General features: G+C 36.1%; 1 protein-coding gene across 1 annotated transcript; it reads right to left on the reverse strand.

Moving 5' to 3' along the window:
- Positions 1–2998: 2998 nt before the first annotated feature.
- spt4 (Transcription elongation factor subunit spt4) lies at positions 2999–19309 on the reverse strand. The gene is made up of 4 exons (XM_081771230.1): positions 19152–19309; positions 14223–14329; positions 13450–13505; positions 2999–3310 (listed from the first exon to the last, which is right to left on the reverse strand). The coding sequence occupies exons 1-4, from the start codon at positions 19218–19220 to the stop codon at positions 3192–3194; spliced, it is 351 nt and encodes a 116-aa protein (XP_081627356.1). The 5' UTR covers positions 19221–19309; the 3' UTR covers positions 2999–3191.
- Between the last annotated feature and the right edge of the window lie 4114 nt (positions 19310–23423).

The raw sequence follows: 23423 nt of genomic DNA on the forward strand, positions 1-23423 counted from the left end.
AATGCTTTCAAAGTCTTGACTGGAAGACTAATCGGAAAACGACCATTAGGAAGACCTAGGCGCAGATGGGAGGACAATAGGCAAAATCTGGCAATGTTTCAAAATCCGGTTGTTTAGCGGCAGCCTTTGTTGAAGGTAACTTGTTACTTTTATGAAGAATTTCTTTGCATTTAATGTGAATAACTGTTGTTGCACCTTATCGACTTCTTTCGATGCCAACCGTACGCCTTAATCACCGACATCAATTTTGTTATCTGGCAGTAGATTTTTTCTTCTTTCATTTTTATATTTAGAAGATCAGAAATTTTCTCACTGTACAGATCAAATACTACAACTCTTGCCATTATTCTTTAAATTCATCGTGCAAAATGTAGATAAGTGGTTCCTGTTTTTGCATAATCACAAGGAATTTATCAAACAAAGTGCCTACACTAATAAGAAAATGTAACTATGCAAATGTAACAGGAAATCTCAAATTCTGACGGATTGTCTTGTAGCGTTCTGACTGTAATGAAATTTGATTTTGCTTGGGAAGGAAATTAAAGAAATATTCTGTCAATGCTGACCACAGAGAGAGAACCAGGATTTTGACCATTCTAAAGCAACCAGGATTTTCACCATTTTTCTGCTTTCTATGACTTTTCCAGGGCGTTTCTACGACACTTTTATTTCCAGGTTTTCCAGGACGCGTGAGAACCCTGCATATTATGTACAGCAATATTGGAAGCCTGGTGAATACCAACACACCGTAATCCCTAGCCAATACTGATGCACATACACTGCTAAAAGAAAATGCTAACCAGCCTGCGTTATAAGAAACTGGAACATGGCAAGGTTCATCAGCTAAGCTTCATTGGGGAAGAATAAGCACATAGAAAACAAAGAAAGAATTAAAAAAAAAAAAACAGTGGACATGGGAGGATTTGTGAAAAGCAAATAAAATAAATAGTGAAGATTAGTGACTAATCCCTCAGAAAAAAAAAATGCTAAGACACATTTAGCATATTACTAATATGTAGCAATTTAAATCATCACTGGAACAGACCTTCAGACCTTGCCTTGTATTTTTACTGAAAATCACTGAAAAATATTGGAAATACGAGGGTTGCTATATATATTTCTGGCCTAGGCAACACTAAGTGTTGCCAGGTGCAATCTGACATTTCCATTGGAAAGTTTGACATTTTGTAGCATAAATGTACTCAGAACTTTTTGACTTACGACAATTTTTTTTTCTTTTACAGGTACTTGAAGAAATCAACTTGGCAAAAAAATGGAATTAACTCGTGAACATTTTCGTGCGATCATTTTTCACAACTTTCGACGTGGATTATCACGACAAGAGTGCATCGATGAACTTAAATCTTTGTATGGCGACGAAGCACCATCCTATAGCACTGTGAAAAACTGGTACAACGAATTCAATCGTGGCCGACGCTCGCTCAAAGACGAATTCCGTGAAGGTCGTCCAAAAACAGCCGTTGTGCCAGAAAACATCGATGCCGTACGTGAACTGATAATGCAAGACCGTCATGTGACTTACCGTGAGATAGAGGCATGCCTAGGCATTTCTTCCACCAGCATACATTCGATATTGCATGAACACCTGGCCGTAAAAAAGGTTTGTTCTCGTTGGATCCCGCACAATTTGACAATCGCTCAAAAGAAAGCTCGTGTGGATTGGTGTAAAGAAATGCTGAAAAAATACGATCGCGGTGCTTCAAAAGACGTTTATAAGATCGTCACAGGTGACGAATCATGGATCTATGCGTATGAGCCCGAAACAAAACAGCAATCGACCGTGTGGGTCTTCCAAGACGAGCCAAATCCAACGAAAGTTGTTCGTGGAAGAAGCACTTCGAAGCAAATGGTCGCCTGTTTCTTCGGCATAACTGGTCATGTGGCGACTGTTCCGCTTGAGCAACGTAGGACGGTCAATTCTGAGTGGTACACCACCATTTGTTTGCCTGAAGTCTTCGGAGAAATTCGAAAAATGAACAAGAGAAGACGAATCATTGTGCACCATGACAATGCGAGCTCTCACACATCGGCTCAAACCAGCGCATTTTTGACCGGCCAAAACGTCGAAGTGATGGGTCATCCGCCGTACAGCCCTGACTTGGCACCCAATGACTTCTTTTTATTCCCACACATCAAGAAAAAAATGCGTGGTCAACGATTTTCGTCGCCAGAAAATGCTGTTGAAGCATTCAAAAACCATGTTTTGGAGGTGTCTCAATCGGAGTGGAAAAAGTGCTTCGAAAATTGGTTTGAGCGCATGCAAAAGTGTATAAATCTTGATGGAGAATATTTTGAAAAACAATAAAACCATTTTCGTTGATAAATATTCGTATTTTCATTATTAGGCCAGAAATATATATAGCAGCCCTCGTATAGGACAAATATACACAAATTTCCAAAAATAGGAAGAAAAAAAGGACAGCTGTGAGCCCTGCAAACCATAAAATTTCGTACCATTCTCAAGAGCAAATTTGGGTGCGAATTAGGCCAAATTTTCATGTATGCGACAGAAGTCCTTTTTTTTTTTTTAAATCTTTATTATTATTATTATTATTATTTATTTATTTATTTGGTAGCGTCTAAAGCCGACCATAGACATTTTTGCTGGTGAATTTTAACGTTTTATAGAACAAAATTTTCCAACCTGTACTTATATTTGTACAGATATTATATATATATATAAATCGTGCCCCAAAACCTAAATTTCGTGACTTTTTCTTGACTTTCATGACCGATAGACACCCTGAATACTCGACAAATTTTGAGCCTCAGCAACAGCTCTTCTTTTACATTGTTACGAATATTCTCAACATTGGAATACAGCATAAATGCGTCTTAACACTATAAAATAATAATAATAAATAAGTAAAAGTACACTTCACAATATGTTTTATTTATTCATAGATACGAACAATCTTACACCTGAAATATGTAAATTACATTAATACAGAATATATATATATATATATATATATATATATATATATATATATATATATATATATATATATATATATATATCCGAAAACTTTTCAATAGAACACATGAGATTTCTCATATCTATTTGTCGTGTCCACAAATCACGAACACATATTTGTCGTGTCCATAATATATACAACATATATATATTATTAGTTCACAAAATTTACCAGAAACTTTCTTTTATTTTACTATCGTTGACTAGTATCTCTTGGACGGTATGCAATTCCTCTGCTCTTCATCTCTCGAATGATACTTGGTGGAAGACGACCTGACACTGATATTGCATATACTCCTTTGCAGAATCGATCTGGAAAAGAGGGGGGAAAATTTACTACAAAACATGGAAAACTATTAATATTAGTAGTAGTAAATTTTCGTGATTTTAAGAATTAATTAGGTTTTAAAGAAATAAGTATGATGACGAAAAAATAAAGATGTAACCAAAATGGAACTAACGAATTCATTAATCACATGGGGATTTATTGTATTAACGAGCTCTACAATTACTTTACTGTATAAATTGGAACAACGGAATCCCGAGGCAGAAACAGAAAATAAACTGCTTATCAGAAATAAAACAGAACAATGCTACTCAAGGAGTCTCCGAGGAGCCGAAATGATACAAACCACAAGTAATCATTTATGAATATAAGGTAAGTGCCTGCTTTTGAGATACAAATAACACCGAAATTATACAGGAAGGGACATATTATTAACGTGGGAAGCGAACCGCGTCTATGGCTTCTTGAACCAGTGTGTTTGATTGGTGCATAAACCATCATGCAAGAGCAATATAGGGCATTTCCCCTCATATGACCTGAATTACAGAACCACGCCACTCTCGCGTACAATAGCGTTTTCGCTAAGTGCTTCATCACATAGAGAGAGGAAATAAAATAAACAGAAAAACAACTGTGAAGTGTCCACCTGAATATTTGATAACTAGCTTTCTCTAACTTTTTTCCTTCCTAGACGAAGAAGCGTTTAGCGAAAAATATAATTTTCGAGCATATAATATTGTTTTCCCTAAGAACAATTTTTTCCCCCCTCCAAAACGGAGAAGGTTACGGTAGATCCAGCTTCGCTGTGCAAGTCAGAATACGGAGTCTATATTTTACGGTATTTCACGGTCATGGTCACCACCTTAAAATCTGATGTTACATCTTGTAAATGATAAGTTAATCATATGAGGTATTAAACAACACGAGAATTTGCCCACATAGTAATCCTTTAATTATAAGGGGTATTCCGAAGGTTCATGGACTGCGCCGATCCTCTGAGAGCCTATGCTTGTTGCACGTAAAGATAACCAGTGGTGTGCTTTGTTGATATTGATAACTTTAACGCGCATTTATAGCCTGCTCGTTATAAAAGTCTAACTGCAATATGTATTACAATGGCGGATAAGAATGATATACCGTTAATTACCAGACAAAGGATCGTTATCAGTAAACGCTGAGATGATCAAACAAGCAAAAGATGAAGAAACAATTGGCAGATTGACCGTATTCAAGTGGTGGATGCATTTTAAGGAATGCAAACACAATGTGCAGCATAATATAAGAAGTGGGCGTCAATCAACATCAATGACCGATGAACAACATTGTGAAAGCAGAAATAATGTTGAAAGAAGATAACTTTAGATCACAGTTGGCATGGCAGGTTTTGAAAGTACTAGAGAAAATTGGTAGGCAGTCTCTAGACCATTCTCCGCACACCCCAGACCTCGCACCTTCCAATTTCTGGGCTTTTCCAACACAAGAGACCAAAGATATACCAGATCAATCTTATGATCAATAGTTTAGAAAACAGAGGGGTATAAAAAGTACATACTGTATTTAAAAAAAAAAAAATCTTAATGTAACTAAAAATTATTAGGTATTTTCCGAAAAAAAATTATACAAGATCCAAAGCCAATACACATTTTTGTGCTCAAACATTTAAAAAATAAATAAATAAATAATAAAATTTTAAAAATGTAAAAAGTATTACACTTTGTAATGCTCCACCATTTGGTGTACGTATTACAATCCTGCACCGTCATAAATATGTACAAATAAATAATAAAATATAATAATGAAAATAATGATGTGTTTTCCTGTATGATGTTCACTTTCCTTAAGACCTTAAGACTATGGTTGCGTGAATGTGTCACTGATTGGTGACCGCGAACCCACCGGGCCCAGGTTGGGCAAGCTGTCAACACTCACTGACCCATCCACCAAACCAATCATCTCCGGAAAATCGAACTCAAATTTGATCAAAAAAAAAAAAAAAATGTAAAGATTTCCAAGCCTCCTTCATTTCCACTCATAGCCCGGTGTCCAGATCTGCAGCTCACCAGTCGCATCCCATCGCGAGATAGGTTGCGTACCATCAAACCACCGATACAAGACATCGACCCAAGAGTGAACTGACAATGAGTGCTTCGGAGATCTTAAATGTTGTTATTTACTAACCCAGATAAAAGAAAAAAAAATCGAACTAAATTCTGAATAGCGCAACGGAATTGAATTTTGTACACTAAATGTCTAAACTGAATTTTGTTGGTTCTAACAAAGTGAATTTGTGTCAGGTCTGTTATTTCAACCTCGGTCACACTAAGTGAAATCAATTCGTATGCTTTCAAGCGATAAGACTTTTGATTGTTATACACTGTTTACCTACTGCTTTCAAAATTCTGTATACTACATACTAACAATACACAACTGAGTTTTATTTACCACTTAATACTAAATAATGAGCTTTGCACTTGAAAAGAAAAGATTTTGTTTCGGCTCGTACATTTTGTTTGTACTAAATTTCTGCGTGACAAGAAGATTAACTAACACAAGAAAATAATAATAATAAAAAAAAAAAAAAATGCAATGTTCGGTAATTGGGAATGAAATTTTTAACACATCTGAATGAGAAGGTTTGCGTACAAAATTGAATAAATTAACATTCTACTTTCTTCCCATCTCGTGAATTATACTTTACACACACTTAATTTCTATTGAATGTTAGACAACTCTGTATATTTTATGACATCTACAAATGTTTCACAATGAAGATAAATTGAATCTCACAATAAATACCCTATACTACATACATCACAATTCGCTTCTGTGTGCTATAAACAAATTTTTTGAACTCTTGTACTATTCTCTGTCGTAGTTGTGCTCTCCAAGTGGGGCCAGCATAGAGGATTTATACCCATTAGGTGACCTCTTTATACAAGCTTAGGCCTATCCACATTTTTCCTTTTTCACAACAAATCACAACGACACGGAGAAATATATGCACACAAGACAATATTCAATAAAAATATACTTAACCTAAAATCCCTAAACCTAACTATCTAACCTAACTTAACCTAACACATATTAAAATCACTTCCATGAACATTACAAATTTAGTATATAGCCTACACAGCCTTTGTTAAGGACGTATTGAAACGCATCCCGTTAAATTTTATATTTTCTAATTAAATCGCCAAAATTTACTAAATATGTTCTCAAAATCTGAACTTTTGTTTTCTCACGATGGGAATTCAGAATACAAAACGAATATTTCACCATTGACAAACATCTCCCATTACCAATAGCGTATATAGCACCCTTTTCATTAATGTGAGCCGAAAATTTGTGTAAACATTTGTCTCATTATATCCAATCTGAAGTAAATCTGAGCCTAGAAAAACAGAGAATCGATTTGTATTGTAATAACGAGCAGTACGTGAAATTTTGAGGTTTACACATCTAACATATATAATTTTTGGGGAAAATGTACGTACCCAGAAGGTACACACATTTCATGGTCGGTTATGACAATCGTCAAGACACTGAAACTTAAGGAAAGAAACCCCCCCATTGAGCGAGCAGTGCTAGTCACATCAAGAAACTATATATGAAATAACTTAGGGAAAACGACGCGGAATTTAAAACATCATATTACACATCACAACACTAATTGAAACACATATTTCAATCCAGAATGATGAAATTTTGGCAGGTTGAGTGCTTCCGAAACAGGAATTAGGATTACATCTACGTCACTTACTTGTTGAAATCTTCCAGGAAAAAAAAATAAATAGGTTTTCACTTATTTCCTACCATGTCAGTCATTGCAGGACTTCTTAAAGAAAATATACTACACCGCTACTCCTTTGAGTAGCTTGCTGGTGTCTTCTAAAAATTAAATTTTCTGGCCACTGCTCTTAGGCCAGACAGCTAGGATTTGACAAAATGGCTTACGTCAACCACTCACGCTCTGACGTGAAAGTTTGCTCTCACTGTAGAAACTCCATCGTCCATTGAGCACAACAACTACTCACTGGATTCCTATACTGTTCAAAGATAAGAAAAGCCTAAACTTATTTTTGTGTTGTCACTTTTAAATTTTCTATTTTCCACGTTTTATATCGACGAGGATAATTTTACATCCACATCTTAACACTGCTTCTGGTAAAAGACAATGATAATGGGAAGAAGATCTCTAATTGGAGGATTATAGTGACGTAACTATAGGATGATCTAAGATCAAAAGGACCGAAACTCTTCACGACAGCAGAGATTGGAGATGCTCCAATCACAGACAATTTAGATTAAACAAAGAGATGCATCATGACGCTATTATGGCTGACTTTACAAATGTGAAATTTTAAAGATGATTTATGAAATAAAAATTTTGATTTCTTTTGATGATCCCCTAAGACAAAAATATCCATGAAAATACACTGGAAAGGATTCAAAACGACCGGATATGACATTATTTTTCTACAATAACACTAGATTTTGGCTAAATATATAAATATTATCCAATATAGATATATATATAACCATATATTTTCATATAAATACACTTAAAATCATTATTTCAATAAACTTTACGCAAAATTTGCGATCTACATGAAAATTGGGCAAACAAATAATTATATTTCCAAAAGTTCAATAAATATAAAATTCCTACATATATACTGGTTGTTCAAAACTTCCGGGCCATGTTACATTATACCATGTATAATGTAACAAACTAACTGCGCGGGGTGCTGACGTGGGCAATTTTTGTACGAGTCGCTTGCGCGTCGCATTCTACATCTTCCTTAGTTCTAACGCTTCGAATGTGCGCAGACGTAGTGTGTGTGTGTGTAGTGCTTGTGCGTTATACTGACATTATTAGCAGCTACACAGTGTACCATGGCTGGAAAGTGCAGAAGGTGGAAGACGATGCTGAAGCTAATTTCAAGTTGATCAGCTAATTTCAAATCATCATTATCATCATCACATACTAAACATCTCTCAGAAAATGTAGTCCCTGCGTAGCTGCTAATGGCAGTATAACATACAAATACCACACACACAGGCTACGTCTGCACACGCTCGGAGTGCTAAAAAAAAAACTAAGCAAGATGTGAACTGCTGCGTGCAAGCGACTCGTACAAAAGCAGCTAGCGCCTGTAGGTATTTTCTGAAGATTACATATGCACTTTTAGTTAAAATACGATTTTTTTTTTAATATGGATTTTTCTTTTACCCCTTTACCTTCTAAAGTATTGATTCTGCGAAAAAAATGTATACGATTACTTTCGTAGGAAATTTAATGTAGTTTAATTTTGTACTTGAAATGTTTTTTGCTAAACCCCGTAGTTTTTGACATATTTAAGAACTTAACAAACAAACAAACAAAAAACTACCTTTAAACCCTCTCCAACGCCCACCGGCCCCGCTCTCGGAGACTTTTAGTATGTCGTTTAAGGCACTGCCCCCCACAACTTTACCAAATTTCAAGTTTAAGGCACTGCTTCCCCCCCCCCCCCCACAACTGTACCAAATTTCAAAATTCATTTTTTCGATTTTTCCTTCGTTGACTGGACTATCGTGTTGCAAGACATAATTATATAAAATGTACAAGACTACAAAATAAGGTTCGAAAAAAGAAACAGGTTTGATTTAAGTGCACTAACAAAACTATACTATATTGAAAAAAATATTGTACACACACACACACACACACACAATCATTGCTGTTATAAAATCTGTGATGACCTGCATAGAAGGAAGTCTTAAGCTTAAGCTCCGACGAAAAGTGCTCGCCGAAAGCACTTGAAATATAGGGTAAAGCACATGAAAGGAACATTATTCGGAATAGTTTTAATTATTATTATAATGTGTTCCACACGATCAATAAGAAATTATAAATACTGAAGTTTACAGTTCCACGTTATGTTCTTTAGACGCTGGTGAACGACAGAACTGCAAGGAAATCTCTTATAAGTTATTAGTTCAGAATACTACCACGGCACAACCTAGGATTAAAGATTTCATACACCAAAAATAAGCACTCTAACATTGGGCCACCAAGACCCCCTGCTCTTCTTTGGTTACAAAGTTTTCACCTTAAAGGGGTAAAACACTAAACTATCATCATTTGACTGAATAATGGTTATATTTTACGTCGTTCTTTGTCAGTAGCGAGATTATATAGGACAAGACTTACAGTTTAAAGAGGGATCTAAACCACTATAGTGCGCTCGATGCTTTCCCACCGGGAATCATTTATGAACGGCATAAGCGCTAGTTAATAGACCAAGGAGGAGGGCGACTGGAGAATCCTTAATTTCCAGCAGCTTAATATAAAGCTATTTTGGAACTCATAGGCTACTGTTCTTGAAGCTACTCCGCTATTCAGTTTTACATAAACCCCTTGCCATCTTAATATTTTTGAAATATCGACTGGTCACAAAGTATTACTACTACTTCATAGCTACTAGACCCATATATGCTCATTTTAACTCCTTTAACATTACAAAAATTCTCAACAATCATTTACAGTTTTTGAGGAAATCTCTTTCACAGCCTTTGAATGAATCTAAAATGTATCTTATTTCAGGCAAGGTAAGTGTATGGTACAAGTCTAAGATTTGATTAAACGCCTCAGCGCGGCATGACTGTTAGAGATTTTCAGCAGCAAAATTCACAATTTCATTGATCTAGCCCTTAAATAAGCGAAATTCGACATATGTTGAGTTCTTTCGCTTGATTTGAGCTATTGCCCATTTAATTTATTATCATGGTCACGGAAAAATTCTGTACTTAAAACCTCTATCTTATCCATTTTATTTACTTAATAACATACACGACATTATTAAGAACAATTTATTTTTCGACTTGAAAAATTTTTCTACTTAATGTACTCCCACCTATATGATCGCTACAATTTGTTACATTATTTTAAATATCAGATTGTTTAAAAAGTATTGAGCGTTTGGAAGTCAAAGTTAACAATATATTAGTGTTATTTGAAGATAAGATTGTGAAGCCACATACGAACCATTTTATTCGATGACCTGCTATTTTTCTGGCAAACATCACAATCCCATCCTTACAGAACGTCTGTGGTTTCTGCTCTAAAAATTTGTGACACTTGGTTTTCACATGACTCTTCTGACATTACACCACGCCATTCAAAGTGTTCTACAGAGACCGAAACGAACGATTATCTGACAGTGCCAGGTCTGGTTTATACGGTCGGAGCATATATTAAACCTCAAAGCCAAGTTCTCTCAGTTTCTGACTGGTCGCTGAAGATGTGCACAGTCTGGCGTTGTCAGCGTGGTATACGATACCTTTTCTCTTGACCAGTTCCGGCCGTTTCTTTTGAATTGCAAGGTGCACTCGCGTTTATTATCAACAGTACAGATCGGGGTCTATCGTTCTGGCCGTCGGCAGCAGCTCGTGATGCACAATGCTCCTACAATTTCACCAAACGCAAAGCTTAACCTTCCTGAGTGTCAGTTAGAGGTATACCACAGACTGTGGAGCTTCTCTCTTCAGTTTCACTACAATTCGCACATTCTTCTCGTAGGTCACCACTCACGATCAGACGCTTCAGAAATGGTTCGTTACATTTCAGTAGATTTACAGACGGATCAAGTAAAAGTTCTTGAGTCAGATCATCACCTAAACGTCGAACTTCTTTTGGTATCCACCTTTCTCCAAATGGTTTAACCTTGTTTGCTGACGAATGTTTAGATCATTCGCGATGTCATGATTGCTTACATGCTGGACTTTCTCGACTTGAAGGTGATTGGTCGTCTGGTATGGAACTTTAGGGCATTGAAATTTCCAGAACGAAAGCGACTGAACCATCTTTTGACTGTTGCTCCTGATAACGTATCTTGCTTATAAACAGCACAAATTTCTTTATAGGCTTGCACAGCATATACCTTTATAGATAAAATTTCCAAATTGTAGTATAGTCTTGCAGAAAGTTTACTTCTTTTCTCGGCGCAATACCTTCCGTTTGTTCCTAAGAATTTCACCACTTTATGCACTTCTGCTAGTTTTAACTGTCAGCTGTCAAATGATATTAAGCCTAACTCACTGCGTCTCATACTTTGAAGTTTGGGATACTAACACCACCTCATACGCAGAAGGTTCAATACTTTTTAGACAACCTAATAGATACAGACTTTGTATTTGAAGTATGAGTGCACGAAAAACAATGGCAATTTATTTTAGTAACTTGGCAGAATTCTGAAGCGGGAATACAAAATACAATAGAGAGTCATTCCATGTGAAATCAACCAAGCCCAAAGTGTCAGATTTCGATAAAACTTCGTGTACATGTAAGTCTCTACGAGAGATGATCATGCACCAAATTGTAGCCATGTATCCCCTGTAGTTTCAGAGTACAGGGTGGTAAAAAATGAACAAATTTTATGTTTTTTGTAGAATCTTGTTAACTTCAATTGGTCATATCTCCTGTAAATATTGACCTATAGAGAAAAATAATATACCATTTTGAAGAGGAAAGAATACATTACAAGTTATGTCAGGAACATTTATTTGAAAATCAAATAATATTTTCGGGAAATCCCGGGAAAATTTTGGATCAGTGATATCTCAGAAACTATCCATTTGATTTGCTTGAATTGGGTAACAAGGAAGTCCCATATGTTCGTCATAAGTGTGCCAAATGTCAACTAGGGTCAAGGATGCGCCTGAGTCTACAATGATTTTCGTGTGACCATGTCGAGAGACACACCTGGGGTGCCAATCTCTTTAGTTTCTGTTTCTGAATTGGTGCGCACCTAGTACCTATAAGCTCTGGTTCAATACGTCAATTGTTGCGTCAGGTGATGTGAAAGGCTGATCAGGATTTGCACTAAGAGACTGCCCATCAGACGATTCTTGGATATCAATTGCCTGTACGTCAGTTGCTCTGGAACGGCGCCTACTTAGTTCTTTCCTGCACTTGTTGCATACCTTGCTCAGACTCTGAGCTTTGAGTTGTGGATTAGTTCTGCCATCCACGCTTGCACCGGGCGAAGTCCAACCCTCACTGCTATGATTGCCAAATGGATTGGCACAGTAGAGGAATGGCAATTCTGCCATAGTGGAATTACCTAAGCAGCAATGCAGCTTTTGAATGCACACAGTTACAGGTAATGCTGCACCTGAATCACGGGACTATCTACTACTGACACTCGGAAATGTGCTGTATAGTCACTGATCTCACTAGCTATGCCTGAACACTATATAGACACTTTTAGCTAGACTTGTTGTCCAGTCTAGAGTTAAGAGCTTACTGGCATGTAGCATCAATGTCCTCTGCTTTTATAGAACCTGCCAGAATGTTCCAGACGGTTCTAGAACTTCCTATAATGTTCCAGATGATTCGAAAACCTTCCAGAATGTTCACATATCTAGATCAATTCAATGCACTATGATTGATAATGGAATGTTCCAAAGACCCCCACAGGATCACTGAATTACAGATTACACCAGAAAAACATTACTGCTAGGTCAGTTACATTTTACTTCACCAGTACTGACAAACTGGCAAGTTGCCGCATTGGCACCCCAGGTGTGTCTCCCAACATGGTCACACGAAAATCATTGTAGACTCCATGATATTTGGCACCCTTATACCGGACATATGGGGCTACCTTGGTACCCAATTTCAAGGCAATCAAATCGGCAGTTTCAAATCGGCACTGATCCAAAATTTTCCCGGGATTTCCCGAAAATGATATTTGATTTTCAAATAAATGTTCCTAACATATCTTGTAGCCTATTCATTCCTCTCCAATATGGTATATCATTTTTCTCTATAGCTCAATATTTACGGGAGATATGACCAATTGAAGCTAACAAGGTTCTACAAAACATCAAATTTGTCAATTTTTAACACCCTGTATTCTGAAACTACAAGGGGTACTGAGTTAAAATTTGGTGTATGATCATCTCTCATAGGGGCCTACATGTACTCCAAGTTTCACCAAATTCTGAGACGATGATTTTTTTTTCCCCTGAAAATTTGATGGATTTCACATGAAATGGCTCTAGGCCGTGTTACTGAAGTGATGGGAAAAATAATGAAAACGTAATTACAGACACTAAATATACTTAAAGTGCCCTTTATGTGACACTTCTTACACATTCAAAAGCTTTTATTACTTACTTATTCTTTGCCATTTGCACACCCAGCTATCTTCCGGACTCATCACAGCGATCAATCTGCAGTAAAAGAGATTTCATCATATAGGACATATAAACAAATATTAGCAACAGTTGCAAGAAAATCAAACATTCAAGAACGAAATTTATAACAATATTATATATATATATATATATATATATATATATATATATATATATATATATATATTAAACATATTTAGTTAGGGATCAATCAAGGTTTACAATTTTATGCCGTATTATTTAAATAATACACTAAAACTATACTTATTACAAGATACAAAAATACTACTGATGTAATTATTGTTCATTTCCCTGAAAATGTTGTAGCAGATTTTAGTGTTCTACCAAAAATAAATCAATATATAAGAACCGAAAACCTGCCTTTGTACCTGGAGATTTTATATATTCATTGTATAATTTCTATCTCCTTGGATATCTTTGTCACGAACTGTTTTTCCTGCGCCGCTTGAATGATTGAAATATACAAGGTATGCATAAAGCCTCCAGGTAGAAAGATAGGTTTACGTTTTTAGTGAAGCTTACGTTTTTAATCAGTAAATACACCTAATATATTTATCATTTGAAATTTACTGTCCCAATCAATATTATTATTTAACTAGTGTCAAATCATGTAATACAACTGATTTTTAATAAGTTTAAAGATACTGCCAAATGTTAACAGCTATATATAGTCAAACTGCATCTAATTTTAACATCACAATAATTCAAGATCTAACTGAAATGGATACTGACCCATCGAAGTTTGAACTGGTGCAGTCATACACATTGTCTCGATTGTTCTTCATCCGCAGAAACTCATCACAATTATCACAGCCATCAAATTCAAATTGTTCGAAAGTCTGGAAGTAAGTAATAATAAAATATAGTTTAAATCCTTATAGTGATATAAGCGTCGAGAATAACAGATTAAATAATTCTGTAAACAATTATATTATTCGAAGTCTTAAAATATAATATTTGGTTGCTTGTACAAACGTAAATACGGAACGAATAATATATCTTTGCAAAATAAAATAAACAAAAATACCAGTATATATTAGATATTGAGCGGACGAAACATATCATAGAAGTTTATCTTCGCAATTATTGGAATGATGAAAAAAGTTTTTTTTTTCTTTTGCTTCTTTGCCACATTGCAGTAAGTACAGAGATAATATTTCCTGTGAATTATTACACTTCGAAAATATGTTTCTTCTCACAGAGGCTATGATATATATAAAATAACACTATCATCTTACATTTTTTTTATTTTTAAGATTACTTCTGTTACCATAATTACAACAGAATAAATAAATACTAAATTTTACATTTGAGAAGTACAGTTAAAAACTAAATATACATCGTTTGCTACATTGACAATATACGCCTAATAAAAAAGTAGTCAACTTATACTGATGTAATAATAACTTCCTTCCCTACATGCAAACCGAGCTGCAGGTTAATACGATTTCGAAAAAAATGCACAAGTATCGAACAAGCTACCCGAGTTCATTGGATGCATATTCAATGTTCATTTAAAAAAAAAATAATAATAATCTAAAAGTAAACGTTTCGGTGAACAATGGCTGCCTTCTTCAGCACATACCGAAAAAAGCAATATACGTTTTGTCAAAACATTCACTTTTAGATCGTGTTGGGTGCTTTTGAAGTTAGATTTTTTACAGCATCAATACTACGTAATAAAGCATAGAATCTATGTACTTCTTTTTATTATGGATGTATGGCACAATATTAAACTCTTTAACTGACTTCTATTTTCTAGCTTTAAAGTGTCGAAACTTACATATTCGACAACACAGTAATAACTAGCAATTATGTGAGGAAATATCTCAATATTACTTTAAAATCTCAAGCGCCAAATTCTCAGACGACGATTTTTAGCCTTACTTCACCAGTACTGACAAACTGGCAAGTTGCCGCATTGGCACCCCAGGTAATACGGCATATTGTGGAGGCGTTAAAATATTAAATAATGCTTTTGATAAAGTGGATACTTTCAAATATTTAGGATCAATATTAACAGACGAAAATCATATTCACGAAGAAATTAAATGTCGACTAAAAGCAGGGAATTCGTGTTACTATTCGGTTCAAAATCTCTTGTCGTCGCGAATTCTGTCGAGGAATTTGAAGCTTAAAATATATAAAACGATAATCATGCCTGTTGTTCTGTATGGTTGTGAAACATGGTCGCTTACTCTGAGGGAAGAACATAGACTGAAAGTATTTGAGAACAGATCCTGAGAAGAATATTCGGACCCAAGAGGAACGAGAATGGGGAATGGCGGAAACTTCATAACGAGGAACTACATAGTTTATACGGTTTACCCAACATTGTTAGGGTCGTCAAGTCTAGGAGGCTTAGGTGGGCAGGTCATGTAGCTAGAATGGAAGAAAGTTGAAACGCTTTCAAAGTCTTGACTGGTAGACCCATAGGAAAACGACCATTAGGAAGACCTAGGCGCAGATGGGAGGACAATATTAAGATGGATCTCGCAGAGACAGGAATACAAAGTAGAAACTGGATGCAATTAGCTAAGGATAGAAGTCAGTGGAGAGCTTTTGTGAACGCGGCACTGAACCTCCGGGTTCCATAGAGTTAGTTAGTTACATGCGTATACCCACTATTGCTAACGCGCCTGCTCCACATGACACACACCTGCTCTACAGCTAGGGTTTTCCTCTTACACTCCTGCCCTGACTCGGTTAGATAGCATTCGTACCCACCTAGCACAAATTGGTTTGTGCTTTTTTAACTGCTCGTGTTTTATGCAACCGGCTAGGCTAAAGGAAGGCTAGGTTGAAGAAAGTGGGAGAACCCCGAGAAAACCCACGAGCAGGGTGTTTGTCCATCACAAAGTCCACACGGCGCGAGCTAGAATCGAACCGGGGACCCCAAGCACCGGAGGTGAACGTCCTACCACTTAGTCACCGCCCCCCACATGTTTTATGCACTGTAGTTTTATGTGAAATGGCCACAAAATATGGTGCATCACATTTTGGAAGATTTGCACATAAAATTGAATACTTTGTATGAAAACACATATTTAAAAGGAACATATATCTGATGACAGAATTTTACACATGTAATACAGCTGTTTTTAGGTTTACAAATGTAAAATCATTACAAGTACTTTGGCATGTTTAAAATGAGTGAGTGTATATGAAGGATTACTATTAATGTTATTTACCACTGCAGTGTATCTCTGTACCGTGCACAGACGCTGTATTTTATGTTTAGAAGTGGAGCGTTGCCAGTATGAAATCATGACAAGTCATACTGAAACTCAAACCCTTTCTTTTCCCTATCCTCGATTACACGAATACCCACCATCGCTGACGCGCCTGCTTCTTTTTTACGCACAGGCCCATCATATATGCTCTGCACTGTTTCAGTTAGATAGCATTCGTGCTTTTAGTGGCCACCTAGTACAGGTTGATTTGTGTTTTTGCAAACTTCTTTGGTTTTGGAAACCGTAGTTATCCTCAAACTGAACAAGAATTGTATTTTATAATAAATCACTTCTCCTGGCCCCCTCGAATTTTACCTATGGCAAATGAGATATTTTCGTCGCGCAGCGCAAATCTTATAGGAGACAATAGAAAGGAAATAAGTGAAAGAATTATATCACGTGTTGCGCTGAAAGTAAACCTGCACGTCAAATATGATAGTCTTTACAACACTGAACACTTGAAAGATGCTAATTTTGATTAGTAACAGCCTAAAATACGAATGCAAACTGAGTGAAGGATACAGAAACAGGAAATTAACAAATACTTGCGAAATACAATTACAACTGAAGTAGGTATGTGAAATCAAAGTAACTGTGACTAAAGTAATTAAACTTATAAGTAAATAGTAAAACAACGATTAAAACAGCTTTGTATTGATCCGATCGCAGATCAGCAGAATCTTAGCCCAAAGAACGAATACTATCGAACTGTCAGGGCAAGAGCACAATCGAGTCGTGCGGGATAGCGCCTCTATAGGAAAAAGGGTCGTCAGCGACGGTGGGTATCGAATACACGAGAGCATAGAAATAAATACTTTGTAAGTAGAACAGCACTACGGCGCTTCTATAATCCCTTTGTACACCGCACTTCACTTCATCAAGTCTTCCTTATGGGGTACTATGTGCTAAATAGCAAACTTTGCATTTTAGTAATGCCCCACGTTATGGCAAGTGAGAGGTACGTTCCACATATATTTTGCGGTATACAATATTTGCTTATCTTGACAATTAAATAAAAAATTAAAACCTTGTATTTGTAAATACGAGACTTATAAAACTAAATGGCTTATGTTTAGCAGAAGGGGTCCAGCTCTTTTCTCTAAAAAATGTTACAATTTTGGTAATTTCTGTTCACATTCGGTTAGTTTAGAGTAGGTTAGGTTAGTTTAGGCTAGCTTAGGTTAGTTTAGTTTAGGTTAGGCTAGGTTAGGTTATGTTAAATTAGTGTAGGGGTCCCGCATAATTTTCCAAAAACATGTTAGAATTTCGCTTATTTCTATAATATTAGGTAAGTTTAGGTTAGTTCAGGTTAGCTTAGGTTAGTTTATGTTATGTTAGGTTAGATTTGGTTACGTTATGTTACGTCTAAGTACTTGCATCATTCATTTCTCCTGTAAATTTTGTGTTTTTTACGTGCTTCTGGACCCCTTGTACTAAACATACTCCAACTAAATTTCATTCTGAAATCATATAGTAAATTTTACGGACTAGGTAATCAAGTACTATCTTTCGTAAATTTTACGAACTGATGCCCGCTCAAATTAATATAACACCGAATTTACCTTGCGAACAGTTATTTTTAGCTGTGCCCATCAACATACTTTACTGCGAAGCCCAAAATCTATGGCACCAGCTTAATTTTGGCATTTTAAGTGTATACAGTTCTAACACATTTGCAACCAGGATTGAGTATAGCCCGCTCCCCCCAGTGATTTTTAACGAATCATAGTGATTCTAACGATTCATATTAGTTCATAATGAATCGGAATCGCATGTTATAAAGATTTAAGATGTAAATCTTGTGGTAAGGAAGCTTTAGTATAAGTACTACTAGTAGTAGTAGTAGCGATAGTAGTAGTAGTAGTAGCAGTAGTAGTAGTAGTAGTGGTAGTTAGTAGCAATAGCAGTAGTAGTACTAGTAGTAGGAACGGGTTAGAAGCCCCGCAGGTGTTGGTTGGGTTCTGTTCTCGATATAAGTAGTAGTAGTAGTAGTAGTAGTAGTAAAGTAGTAGTAGTAGTAGTAGTAAAGCAGTAGTAGTAGTAGTAGTAGTAGTAGTAGTAGTAGCAGTAGTAGTAGTAGTAGTAGCAGCAGTAGTAGTAGTAGTGACTCCTCCAGTTCCGGTGACAAAGAACTGGGGGGAGCGGGCTATACAAAAGCCTGCAACCATAATATGGATGATGGAATATAATCAACCTGGAACTCTCGTAAGTACAGTCAGAAACAATATTAAGTATAGATTGAGGTATAAGAAATGATAACTTCAACCTATACTTAATATTTTTTCTGACTTTACAAGATCGAAAAACTTAAGAAAAGTCCAATGTTGCTGAGAAAGTCACAGACAAAATTTTCATAGGAATATCCAATTTTTAATAAACTTTCGATTTGAAGAAATTCACAAATTTTAAAATAATACGCAACACAAACCTTAACTAACGAACAATTTAAACAAGCTCGAAGATTTCTTAAATCTTTTGGTATAGTTTCCAACGACATTTTCAGAAATACTCTTCGGTTTACGAAATATATAACTAACAGTTGTCTTTTTTTCTTTTCTTTATCTTATCTTGTCTTTAGACCATTATCGGTCAAGTAGGTAGATGCACCAGCACTAAAGTTGTGTATACTACAAATACAAAATTATCTTATATATACCTCACACGGAGGTTTTGTTATTCAAAAACAAAATTGAATAAAATACAGGAAACAATAGACTGGAATAGTGATGTCGTCATTTCCTTTCTTTTACCATGGTGATCATCATTTTTTCTATACAAACGCGTGAAGCTAATGGAGCTAATGGGGAGTTTACACTATGGGGCGTTTACACTTAGTCGATTTGCGTTCGATTCAGTTGAATTGACGTCACTTTCAACTTAATCGCTTGTTGATCGAAAGCGACTAATCGACTAGCAACTGAATTGAAAGACGTTCTATTTTCTGTGGTCGATTCTATTTTCTTCTGCTATACAGGGACGGCGCTAAGGGTGGGCGGGGGTGGGCAACCGCCCACCCGATGGATGACCTCGCCCACCCATCCGCCCACCCCAACAGAACAGGGGTGTCATTAAGGGGGGACAGGAGGGGGCAATTGCCCCCCCGCAAGATTTTGAGGAATACATATACTTTATCGATTGTCTACTAATATACTAGTGCAAACTGTGAAAGTCTTATGTTGTTGGTGTTCTTGCCCCCTCAAGCGAAGTCTGAAATGACACCCCTGCAACAGAAGTAGAATAATGAAGGTGACCAGTGCCGGATTTAGGTTTGATGGGGCCCTAAGCTATTGAAGATAATGGGGCCAATTTATTTCTAGCATTCTTTTACAGCGACAAAATTTCGCCTTTTCTGTTTGAATATATGCTATATGGTAATTTATGGACCTAATACATATCTATTAAGTAAATACGTTTTCGTGTATATTTCGTTAACTTAACTTACTGTTTTGAATACATTACAGAAAAACTGTAAAATTTGTAAAATTAGCGGTAGTTTAATTTGGTACCAATAAAGTCCCTTGCCGATCTTTTTGAACCAACTATGATCAACGCTGCACGCCATGCTTCTACAATGTGGAGACCGAATCATTTCTCATTTCAAGTTGTTTCTATTCAGTTGGGTAAAGTTTGAAACGTTTCCAGGGATCCGATGTAAGTAAATAGTCTAAATATCATCCAGGGTTGGTAATTACTGCCTGAAGCTCAACTAATCGTGTGAGCTTTTTCCAGGTCAGGTTACTGGAGTAACTCAAAATGGAATGCAACCCTCGAAGATTACACAAGGTGTAATACGACACAAATTCGCTGGAACCAGAGGCGAACTTAGAAGGTTAAAACTGGAGAAGGGGCAACTAAAACCCAGATTATAATAGATATATCGTGAGTTTACTTTAAACTTTCAAAAATATGTAAGTAATGGCTTCAATTATTTTTCACTCAAAAAACTGGGATCGTAGACCTCTCCGGCCCCTGGCTAGATACGTCTCTGGCTGAAAATCATAAAAACATCGTTAAAAAACCTAACTGTTGCACTAAAATTATTATAAGACCTATAAATGTAGGTAGCATCTTTTTACTGCGACGTGAAAAGATGTTGGTACCTTGCCTTGCTATGTAGTAACCAGTGGCGTATTTAAGGGGGTGGCTTTCAGTCTTAAGCCCCCCGAAACCATTAGTATAGTAAAGTAAATGAAATATCTTGCAGAATGTTCACATTTCCAGGCAAAGCCCCCCCCCCGAAAGTTAGCAAAGCCCCTCCCGAAACAAAATCGTAAATACGCCACTGGTAGTAACTAGTGCCGATAACCTAATGGATTCAGCCTGTTGCATACTAACTTACACAAGGTAAATTCGGGCAGTTCTGAACGTAACAATACATAAAATACTGTTAATATATACAAACGAACGACTCATATGCCTAGAACGAATGGATGAAATCACTACGATTCGTGCTCTTATTCTTTCCTTTAGTCAGGGGCGGATCCATTCTGAATGTTTAGGGGGGCAGTCGTTCGAAGTCAATAGGTTTTATTTTTAAAATAAAAACATATTCAATTCTGGGGGGCGATCGCCCCCTGAATCTGCCCCCTGCCTTTAGAGCTCCTCCGTGGCTAAGCGGTTAGCGTACGCACCTTTGGCGTGGGAGACCCGGGTTCGATTCCCGGTGGGAGCTCATGTGGTTCGGATTCCACGTTAATCAGTAGGTCCCGTCTCATGTAGCCTCGCTGCTGAAAGGAACGTTAAACTCAACATGAACTCAACTCTATAGATCACTATGAAAATCAGTGCCAAGTTCTGAAAGTTATGAAAATACTTCTGCAAACTACTTTTCATACTTACGTACAGCGAAATAAAATAGCTATAATTTCGCGATGTAAAGATTATTGCCGCTTAGGGCTGTAATTCCTTTATATTTTACTATTATTTCGCGAGCTTGTCGTTTCATGCCTTCTTAAGCATCCACTGTTACCAGACTCAATTTCTTGTCGAATTCCAAATAGTACAAGAAAGGGTAGCACTAGAGTTCTATCCGCATACAAGATACTGTATCACTTATGCTGTGAAGTCTTATTAAAGTAGCTAAGTGTAATGGCTGGAAAACAGGGTCCCGATTACAAATGGGGCTCTGAAACAAAATCCCCATTACAAGCGGAGCTGGGAAACGAGGGTTCCATTATAAGCGGGGCTGGGCAACAGAAATAGTAGTTAGGGGTGGTTACTTCTGGCGCATTTTCCTCCCTCCAAATATTTTTGACCAGCGCAGAAGAAGCCAGCTAATTATACAAAGTTAGACGGCGCAAAGTATTCCCCTAACTACAATGTTAAAGTGAGATTGAATATGCTTTTATGACATTTGAAATCATAAAAACTTATATCTAACTAAAACTAAAACTACAACTAACTTATTCTACGCATTTACAAATATAATCATATCCATAATTTTCACATCTACTACATCTTCCAAAGCTACAGAAGTCACTTGTACAATCTTTTTTAGTTTGCGTTGCAATTGATTTACATGTTGTGCAATAATATCGAAAGTAGTCTAATTTTATTATGTTTTGTTTAGGCATTTATTATATAAATGAATTGTATATATATATATATTTCATTTTTCTTCTAACTTATAATGACCCCATGGTAGAGTATCTATCCCATTCTTTAAAACACATCTCTTATCATCCACACAACTTAAAGCTAGCTTATTTACTTCTATACTGTACAAATCGTGCTTATAACTTCTAATCAAGTTCATCTTCTTATAATATTCTTTTTGGCTAATCAAACAGTCCTTATATTCGTCAAATGTGAGTTCTTTATACACAACACTCTTCTTAACACCTTTAGCCTTCTTACAACACTTTTCTTTATCGAACTTACCTTTAAAGTCTTTATCTGTTAAATCTATTTGAGGTGCTTTTATACTGTACATCTTACTTCTTAAACCTACAAACTCTTCTATGATTGTACCTTTAATCTCATCCTTCATCTTACCAAGTATTTTCTTATTGATTTGTGGTATCTTATATTTGTTATCTTTAGGGTAATCACTCGTATCGAAGTAATCAATGTAATTTTTCATGTCTTCGTACACATCTTCTGTTTGAATATGGTATATATAGCTATCAGTATCTGTATAACATACTTCTATTTTGTCTTGGTATTTTGGCTTCATCACATTATAATGGAAGTCGTACATTAAATATTTTGACAAATCTAGAATTGACATACCGACATAAATCGGTTTGTTAAATTGCACTTTAACCTTGTTCATGTGAACTGCTACTAAATTTTCCGTAAAAACTGTGGTACTCTTATAATTCGGTTTTGCTACAAGCTTCTCGTATTTTTTCTCATCACTTACAAGTTTGATATTAACTCTCTTTCTAATATTTTCCATAGTCTTTCCAAAAACTGAATTGTTCATGAGCTTATAGAAGTCTTTTTCAAAGTCATTTGTTGCTCTAGTTCTCATCTGCGTGTTTAAATCAATATATTTCTTTAACCAATCTGATTGTTCGAATTCTATTACTCGGTGTATCTTGTTAAGTTTTAATCCAAGTGAAAGACATTGTTTTAGGTTTCGATAGTGAATTACATATTTTTCTTTGTCATATAGGGTTGTTAAGAGTTTTGATTGTTTTGAACCAGGTGGACACATGTTTTGAGGTGCTAATGGGTAGTCTTTGTGATAGTCATG

The sequence above is a fragment of the Thermobia domestica genome, chromosome 9 (assembly GCF_964235325.1).
Source record: "Thermobia domestica chromosome 9, izTheDome1.hap1.1, whole genome shotgun sequence".
NCBI classification, from domain to species: domain Eukaryota; kingdom Metazoa; phylum Arthropoda; class Insecta; order Zygentoma; family Lepismatidae; genus Thermobia; species Thermobia domestica.

Coding starts and splice junctions, on each gene's coding strand:
- spt4 (XM_081771230.1), bottom strand. CDS start 19,220: ATGTCGTTGGAAACTATACCAAAAGATTTAAGAAATCTTCGAGCTTGT. Junction 13,506..14,222: donor ACCAGTTCAAACTTCGATGG/GTCAGTATCCAT, acceptor CTTTTACTGCAG/ATTGATCGCTGTGATGAGTC. Junction 3,311..13,449: donor GTGCAAATGGCAAAGAATAA/GTAAGTAATAAA, acceptor CCTCTTTTCCAG/ATCGATTCTGCAAAGGAGTA.